The sequence below is a fragment of the Limulus polyphemus genome, unplaced genomic scaffold (genome assembly GCF_000517525.1).
Source record: "Limulus polyphemus unplaced genomic scaffold, Limulus_polyphemus-2.1.2 Scaffold7158, whole genome shotgun sequence".
Classification (NCBI taxonomy): domain Eukaryota; kingdom Metazoa; phylum Arthropoda; class Merostomata; order Xiphosura; family Limulidae; genus Limulus; species Limulus polyphemus.
Window position 1 is genome coordinate 1 of NW_013672768.1, and position 10,234 is coordinate 10,234.

Consider the following 10,234-nt stretch of genomic DNA (forward strand, 5'->3'; position numbering starts at 1 on the left):
CTTGTTTGTTAATTTCCGGTAGAAATTCTTTCCGAGTGACTTCAGCGATACAAGGCCTTTCTTAATTAAAACTAGTTTATTCTTTCTCGTTACATACTTTGTAATACACGTAATTTCCACAGTCATCTTAAACTTAACTACTTTTATAAACACACGCTATAATTCACAGCGATTCACACACCTTATTTACGGTGCCTACTGCTCGCTTGACTCGATGACCTCTATCTTCAATCTCTCTATCTATCTGCAATTATATCTCCGCTTTATTAGCCGGGCTTATATACTAAAAAGGAGGGCGCCTGGAACAGACTAGAGTTGCCAGGAAAAGTCATGATCCTTCTAAAAACTCCAGCGCGCATGCTCCCAGCGTCGCGTTACTTCCGCTGTCGTGACATTATGTTCATATATTAAGTACTAATATAATGGATCGTTTCTCATGTTTTAGTCATTGACATCCATATTCATTGACAGTTTTATTCTATCTCGTGTTACCATTAGTCTTACATCAGTAGTGGGAAATGTTTTGGAAAGTCTGATAAAAGATGCTTTACAAAGTCATTTAACAAAGTTTAGAATTTTTATTGACTAGTCAACATGGTTTCACTAAACTATACTTGTGCTATTGTACTACTCCATGCTTCCTGTTTTCTGACCATTGGCTATCCCTTTACCTTGTGGTTATTCTCCTCCACCGTGGTTGCTTTCTTCAATGTTCTAAATAAGGTTATTTAGATGAAAGTTAGGACAATTACTCTTTCTTTTGAAATACTCCTCGATCATGTTATGATTTTGCATCAATAAGATATAATAATTGCCATTTAGAGCTATATTTTTAGAGATATCTCGTTGTTATTTTATCTCATTTATTTTTGCTGTACTGCTTGTGAGGGTCATTCATGTAACATTCAATGTTGGTTAGGGGGACAATGTTTGGTATTGGCTAATGAAGCCCAGGCAACATAGTGGCCACTTACCCCCGACTGTGTGCACTCTCTGCAAGCAAAAGGACATTTTGCTTGCGACAGTTTGTACTTGTCACACGTGTTGGAAACATGGCTAACAAACTTTATCGGAGTTTACAATATTACATCTATGTTATATATTCTGATATTTTGTACAAAGTTACATACTTCAACCTCACAAACAATTTGGATTGATGTTAGTTTTCATTACGCAATATAAAGAACATTAAAACAAGAGGTAAATCTCAGAAACCGCGACACTTGAAATTCTTTTAGACAGGATTAGAGTAAATTAATCTGTGAGACCTTTTTTCTCCTTTTTATTAGCTATATTATTGCGCGAGCAATACCAGTAATGGGGCGCGCGTATACCTGATTCAATTTTATTACTCATCAGGATCTCTATCAGCCTACCCTCAAATTGAACTTATTTTGGGCAGGATTAGAGTAATTAATGTACGATACCTTGGGCGTGGTCAAATACGTCAATGGTAAGGGTTTGACCTCCTGAGTCCGAAACTTCCATCCCTCCTCGTCAAACTCACCCAATTATCCCACACAGCCATACGACCTATCCGATGAATACTTTCTCGTTTTCGCCCACTTACCAGCGACCCAGAAGATTTCATGCCGACAAAACCCCTCCCGAACACAAACAACTTCTTGACCAGTATCGGCAGACTTAAAGATTCCTCGGAACACTAATTAACCTTTCACCTTACCTCCTTCCAGCTTATTTCTTCTCGTTAACCGGGCATCATGAAAAGCTGCTTATATGTAATTTTCTAAAAACGCCCTAAAACACTGCGAAGTAATGGTGAAAAAAAGCAAAAACGCTTATATAAACCGTAAAATGTAAAATGATAAACTGGGCCCAATGAACCGCCATACCAAATTTAGTGAAGATCCATCTACAGAGGGTGAAGTAGTGATAAAAAAACGCGAAAACGCCCATAGAAACCGCAAAATGTAAAATTGAAAATTTTTATGTACCCCCACATGGACCTAACGAACCTCCATACCAAATTTGGTGAAGATACATCGACACCCTGCGAAGTAGTTACATAGACATAGAACAGACAACATACATTACTGTTATATTTATATAGATTCATTACGTGTCACACATAATTAAAGTTATTGGTTACCTGTGACATATTATTAAATTGGTTTGTTTTTTAATTTCGCGCAAAGCTACACGAGGGCTATCTGCGCTAGCTGTCACTAATTTAGCAGTGTAAGACTAGAGGGAAGGCAGCAAATCATCACCACCCACCGCCAACTCTTGGGCTAATCTTTTACCAACGAATAGTGGAATTGACCGTCACATTATAACGCCCCCACGGCTGAAAGGGCGAACATGTTTGGTGTGACGGGGATTCGAACCCGCGACCCACAGATTGCGAGTCGAGCGCTTCCGAGTACGAACCAGAGACACTGTTCAATTCAATAAAATAAACAGCCGATTTAGGACTTAAGTTCCTTGGGGGGCGGCGTGGATATAAAAATCCTATGCCAAGAATTTGTTATGGGGGAAAACGGGAGTATCCCGAGAAAACCCACTTTCATCGGTAAGGCGCCAATCTATTACCAACCTAAGATAACCTTTCATTAATCATGAATTTACATAACTACAGCCCAGGGGACGGGTACTCCAGCTAGTCACTAATATTGTATGAATGACCTCAAACCAACTTAACATTGTGTGACAGGCAACATAGCAATTTAGTATTGTCTGACAGGCAACCAATTATCATATTTTCTCTATTATAGGACGACCTCGAATATAAGGCGACCTCTAACTTCAAAGACCGCAAGAAGGAAATTTTTTTGTTTGGAAATATAAACATTATTTACTATTTCAAAACACCAGATAGATTATTTTATTTCCAACTCAAATACAAATAAATAAAAAAAATCACAAATTTTTTCGCTTCAAATATTTTGAATTTCATGATGCATCAGGCAGTGTTTTTATTCTGTGTTAGTAGCAGCACAATCTCCTCTCACTTCTTTACTTGAATCGATTCCCATTCTGTGCTGCGACATCTGCTCCCACAAATATCATTATCTGAGCCATTTGTAGCATTGTAAATACAGCATTTCTTGAAGTCATATACATTACTTTATGTAAAAGTCATATCAAAAGTATGAAGCACCCAATCACACAGGTAACTAACCGAGGGTTTTCTTATCTTACCTGTAAAAGTAAGAGTGTGGTCGCCAGATAGAAGCCAATATCTACACTTCTTCCTTAAATTGTTCTCAAAACGGTTTGTTAACAACATCCAAAACTTTAACTGTGAGGTCATACATCCGGGAATGACAACCAAATCTGCGTTTCTTTTTGCAATTTCTTTTCTAACACTTGAAGTCAGGTGTCCTTTAAATGCAATTAGTTCAAGCATTGTTCTTTCTCTGGACAATATTCCTTGTCTTCTCGCCCAAACAACTTTAATCCAATCCAACACGAATTTTTTCTTCATCCACCCCATTTCTTGCACTCATACTATCACTCCAGGAGATAACTTTTCTTTTGGCATAGTTGTTGTTGTTTTTTTTACTGATGTATCTTGGAAGTTTTATACCATATGCTAAAGTAGTCATTATTTTATATTATTCGTTTCCACTAGGTTTTAGCACCACTGAATTTGTCTCCTTTTTTTGTGTGTAAATAGTAACATTTATAGACGTAATTACAGTATTTTGGCACTTGTGTATAAAGTTAAAAACATAAATAATATTCAACGTTAAACTGGTACACAATTAAAAACATTCTATTGTTGCGTCAGCGAGTCACATGACTACAGTGACGCTACGTTTCTAGAACTATCATGTACTTTGGCGAATGCTCTAGTATTTACTAGATAGGGTAGGCTGGTATATATAAGAGGGGGAAAACGTGACGCGGGAATGAAATGTAATGTGTGTGTAGACAGTGAGTAATTGGTCTGCAGTCAGAAGTATTATTGAGCACATTCGTTGTTATAGCGTTTGTTTAGCGCGATTGTTGAAGTTGAGTGTATCGGTAAAGTTGTATTCGGAAAGAATAAACCAGTTTCATTAAGTAAAGAACTTGTGTCGCTAAAGTTTCGTCGGAACGAAGTTACGGAAAGTTAATTAACAAACGGAGACGTAACACTATTGACGACTCTACATGTTCTTTTGATAGATAGGCCTAAATAGAATTTTTTTTAATTATGTACCAGTTTAACGTTGAATATTATTTATGTTGTTCAATTTATAGACGTGTTAAAAAAATACATTGGAGTTTGATCTGCATTACATATGGAACTAAGAGGATGCTTGTTTGTTTGTTTTTTCCCCTCAGGCCTACAACATGGCGAAGAAATGAAATTAGTTTTTACCGAGACCTTTTGGTAACCTCTGTTTCGTTACTCATACATGTTTTGTTAACAAGAGTATGTTTAATTACTCGTATCTTTTGTTAAAAAACTGGATTATTTACTGATATAACGTGTTTTTTTATCAAGATGGAGTTAATTACTTAATTTTTTGTTAACAAGAGTAGGTTTAATTATTCATATAATGTCTTTTGATTAAAAAAGTAATTTTAATTGCTCACATAATGTGTTTCGTTAAAAAAAAAAGACTGGGTTTAATTACGAATGTATTTTCAAATAATAACATCGGTTCTTCTCCTCTGAAACAACATAGAATATCATTAGCATATTTCCACCAGAAATATATTGATGAAAAATAGCGATGTTAATATCGAAGATAATGCACTTCTGATTCCTAAACCTCCTCTTTGTACATAGACTTTTTAAAAAAATTAAAACAGTTGCTGATTCGAAGCGTTATTTCATATTTTCTAAATATATTTTGATCTTTATTTATTTTATTTAGTATAATTTCAATAGGTTATTTCACCGGAACTTAACTTAGACTCACTATCAAAACTACACACATATATATGTGTGTGTCTTTCATTAATATTTTGTTTGTTTTTTATTTGTTTTAAAAATCAAGATAACTATTTGAATCATTCATAACTATCTAACTGAGAAAGTTTTTTTTTTGCATTTTTAGTACACCATATAACTGTGGTATTTTCGCGTCTGTATTTCTTAAAAGCAAATAAAAGTTTATTATGATCACAATTTTGGATATTTTAATTGTTGTTAACATGAGCTATTAGTTTTATTTCCATGTAAAGACAAGACGGAAGGCAGCTAGTCAACACGACCCACCACCAACTCTTGAGCTACTCTTTTATTAACAAATAATGGGATTGACACTCACATTATAGCTTCCCACGGCTGAATGGGGCTAACCACCAGGTCCAAAATTAACACGTGCGTTTATACAGATGTTAACGTGATGGCAACAGATAAATACTTGTTTATGTATTTGGTTGACACCGCATTAATCTATTTTTACTTACTTTTTCAAATGGATCCACCAGGATTTTTCAAGAGTCCCGGTGGGCCATTCAGCACTTGATGTAAACAAAAGTCAAACATGCGTAAAACAAACTTTAAGCATGCATACAGCACGAAGCAGCACGTCCAGTAATCCTGGAATACCCGTTGAATTTAAATCTTAACTCAAATCTTAATATGTTAAGATATCTTTTCACAATATCAGTCCATATGTGAAAAGACTAGGTTTTGAATTGTGTAGTTTGTAGACAGATATCCTAATCTTAAGTAGGCTCCACTGTATAATCACAAAATATCAATTTTAAATGCATGGCATGAGTTCTTTATGTCAAAAAAATCATACTTATCAATTGTATAGTGTTCCTTGTTTGTTTGTTTTTGAATTTCGCGCAAAGATACACGAGGGCTATCTGCGCTATCCGTCCCTAATTTAGCAGTGTAAGACTAGAGGGAAAGTAGCAAGTCCTCACCACCTACCGCCAACTGTTGGGCTACTCTTTAACAACGAATAGTGGGATTGACTGTCACATTACAACGCCCCCACGGCTGAAAGTGCGAGCATGTTTGGTGGGACGGGGATTCGAACTCGCGACCCTCAGATTAGGAGTCGAGCGCCCTAACCACCTGACCCTGCCGGGGGTAGTGTTTCTTACTTCAAAGTGAAATTTGTCATTTATTGTTATATTAGGTTCTATAAAAAAAAACGAAAAGTACCCTATACAAATATTCAAACTGTAAAATAATAATTTTACGTATTCAAAAACGCTTTGTGTATTACTGGTTTTGAAGTGCAACTATGAATTCGACTCTAACGATAGTGGAGAAGCTAATGTCATATTAAAATAACTATAGAGAAAGAAACAGTAGTAATTTTGTTTAACATGACACAGATTGCCATTCATGATCAACAACATCCTCTGGTGGTTCGCAAATGAACCACATAGCAAAACATCTGCTCCTGCGGGGCTCCACATAAATGACCTCATCGTTCCCCCTACAACTTGAAAACATCATGATACTATCCGCTTTAGAACGCCACAATGAATGTTAAGATTTGAATTACATTTCCTAAGGCCCCCCAGTGGCACAGTCTGTGGACTTACAACGCTAGAAACCGGGTTTCTAAGAGTAGTGTTATATTGAAATCTCCACAAACTAAATGCTCTCCTCTCAGAAATCATTTAAAGACATTTTGACATGAGATAGATCATCATCAAACTATTTTATCCTCTTTTTCTTTTATTCGTGGAATGACTGAATGATACTATCATTATATTCACACCAAGGTGTATGTTACAGTCAAACTTACAAAGACCTTTCTCAAACTATTTTATTGACCTTGAGAAATATTACACTTTGAATTTTGTTTTAATATGCTAAATTAATAAAACACCCGTAAAATTTTAGTTACAATTTTCTAAACGCTATAAGTACTTTGACAACCTAGAATAGACTTTGATATTTAAGTAGATGTTTAGGCTTAATATGTGGACTATAGACGTTACCGATTTTTACGACACGTTGGTAGCATTATATTGACACATAAACTTGCACCAGTTGTCGTCACAACGATAGTCACTATACTGGTAATTCCTCCATTTAGGTAATAATACACAATCTCTATCGTAGCCGAACTCGCCTGTATCGGGTTCACCAGGGTACCAATTAATGAACTTAGCTATATTTCCAGTCGCATCTCTGAAGACGAGTTCCTCCTGTTGGTCATTTAGGGTCGTCCACAGACACTCCTCCTTGATGTTTGTTAGACGATCGACTATGAATTTATAGACATCCTCATCGTTGATGACTAATGGCTCCATATTTAACACTTGGCATTTCCACTGGGCTGTCATTCCCAAACTTTCCCACATCAACTTATAGCACTTTCCTTTGTAGTACCATGCGGCCCCGCTGCATCTTTCATCTAATAAAGAGGTCAGTTGAATGTATCAAACATAGACTGGTTCAGAAACAAAGAACACAATATTAAATGCAAAGACATTTTGGAAATTTTCCAAGGTCATGTCAATAACAATGAACACAACATGATACTCAGAGTAAAAGTGGACGCAACATGATATACAAAAGCGTCGTGAAGTTGTCAAGATCATATCTGTAGCGAAGAACACAACATGATACACAGGGGCATTTTTAAATTGTCAGTATCATTACAGTAACAAAGAAAACATAATGCACAGAAGCAACTTAAAATCCATCAAGATCATGTCAGTAACAAAGAACACGTAATGTACAGGCATTTTAATTTTGTCAACATCATATCAATAACAAATGACACAACTTGAAACTCAGAAGCGTTTTGAAATCTATCCGAACAATGTCAATAACAGAGGGCACGGTATTAAACACAGAGACAGTTTAAATTATCACGATCTAAACAAATGTGACAATCACAGCCAACGCGAACGTGTGAAGTTACGGTGGAATATATGTATCACAGCTACATTTTAACATTATTTGACGTTTTGTAGGTAATATGATGCCACCGAAAATTGATTACTTTTAAAAAGAATATGTACAGTTCTTTCCAATGCAAAATATTTATACACTCAGGTCATAAAGATGTGTTGAGTTTGAGGATTTAGAATTTCCAAGACGGGAATATTGCTTGTATTTAATGACAGTGAAAAACAAACGAATGTGGATTAACTTGAGGCACCAGGACCATCCAGAAAGAGACCTGCATTAAGCGATACCGAAAGCGTGGTAAACAAAGCATGTCATCTTGTAACACAAACACGAACATATCTAATTTCCCCTGGTAACAGTATGCAACATAATCAAGAACGTTCTCGGTCTGGAAAAGCGATACAAACGTAATGTATACACAAGTTTCTCTCGGGACATATCCAGAAAAGGAAGACAAACAGTATAAAACTATAAGAATGGTAACTAGCTGTAAAAAAAATGCAGTACACGATGACACTCTATGAAGTGCATGTGTACTTTGATAAGTTTAACAAGTCTCGCGCTATTTTCTACTGGACAATGGGTGGAAGAAAAATTTCAAATGTGTTTTGGTTTGAATTTTGTACAAAGCTACATGAGGGCTATATGCGTCAGCCGTCCCTAATTTAGTAGTGAAATACTAGAGGGAAGGCCAACTCTTGGGCTACTCTTTTCCCAACGAATAGTGGGATTGACCATCACATTATAATGCTCCCACGGCTGAAAGGGCGAGTATGTTTGGTGGAACAGGGATTCTATAACCTCCATGAACGACGCATTACTTTAGTTTATCTATAACCTCCATCAACCACTCATCATTTTGGCATGATTGTAGCTTTTAAGGACCTCACACTAGAATAGTTGAACTTTAAGTTAAATCCCCCATTATTATCTTAGTCCTAGAATCTGACAGACGAGGACTAGGCTATATTTACGTTGGTTGTGTTTGTAAAATGATGTGATAAGTCCATGATAATTAACTTATTCCATATAATACAATATTTAGTGAAACAGGTCTCTGTGAGAAAGCATCAAATGTCACGTTCTATTTTCTATCGTTCTCAAATAATATTTTGTCAAAGTACTGACCACAATATGGTGTGGCTGACCAGTGGCCAGAAGGTAGACACTTGATAGAGGAGGGTCCAACTAAAAACTTAGATTCATGACACGAGACCTTGCATTCACTGTTGACAGCCATTGGACATATATCTTCAAGGTCCACTTCTGGTGGTAACTCTTCTTCTGTACAGAGCACTTTAGTAGGGTCTCTCTGAATGTCTCTCACTGAAAGAAAGACAGTTGCTTAGTTACACTCTCAGAGATTAAACTAATTTGAACTTCGATGTTGAACTAAACAGCAACAGTACCAAAATGAAAATATATTATAAATAAAGCATGCAAATAAATTATTACATAAGTAGCTTACATTCACAACAAGGAACTGTATAAAATTCATGAAACGAAGTTTCTAATTCACACACAAACGTTGTGTTTTCAATGTATTTCATAGTTTAGTCAACATACACATCCTACACTTTCAATGCATATCTTAGCTTACTGTACCTACACACTTCATATCATTTCAATGTATTTCATTGTCTTGTTCACACATATTCTGTAGTTGCAATGCATGTAATAATTTATTCCACACACACACATACATACACCTACAGTTTTAATGTGTTTTATGCTTAATTCCACACACACGTCCTACAGATCCAATGTGTTTCATAGTTTACCCTACAAACACACGTCCTACAGTTTCAAGGTTTTTATAGTTTAGTCCGCTTATTTATCCTACAGTTACAATGTATTATTCAAAGCTTACTAAACACACACGTCCTACAGATCCAATGTGTTTCATAGTTTACTTTACACACATCTACAGTTTCAAAGTGTTTTACAGCTTATTCCACACACAGTTACGACAGTTTGAATGTATTTCCTACTATAGCCCACACTCATATCCTGAAGTTTCAATGCATTTCATAGTTTAATTCACAGACACATGCGCGCACACGTCATGCACTTTCAGTGTGTTTCACAGTTTAGTCCACCTACACATCCTATAGTTTCAATATGTTTCCTGATTTAGTCCACACACACACACACACACATAGTATAATTGTAATGTATTTCACAGTTTAGTCCACCTACACACCCTATAGTTTTAATATGTTTCCTGATTTAGTCCACACACACACACACATAGTATAATTGTAATGTATTTCACAGTTTATTATAGTTTCAATATGTTTCCTGATTTAGTCCACACACACACACACACATAGTATAATTGTAATGTATTTCACAGTTTAGTCCACCTACACACCCTATAGTTTTAATATGTTTCCTGATTTAGTCCACATTTCCTGATTTAGTCCACACACACACACA

The 10,234-nt window shown here is 35.9% G+C and overlaps 1 protein-coding gene across 1 annotated transcript in view; it reads right to left on the minus strand.

Moving 5' to 3' along the window:
• Window positions 1-6,879: 6,879 nt before the first annotated feature.
• The window catches only part of LOC111089720, a 32,245-nt gene continuing 28,890 nt past the window's right edge, over window positions 6,880-10,234 (minus strand). The window contains exons 6-7 of the mRNA XM_022402696.1: window positions 8,924-9,121; window positions 6,880-7,292 (exon numbers count right to left, since the gene is read on the minus strand). Of these exons, the coding sequence (XP_022258404.1) occupies window positions 6,880-7,292; window positions 8,924-9,121 (611 nt within the window). The remainder of the gene's footprint in view (window positions 7,293-8,923; window positions 9,122-10,234) is intronic.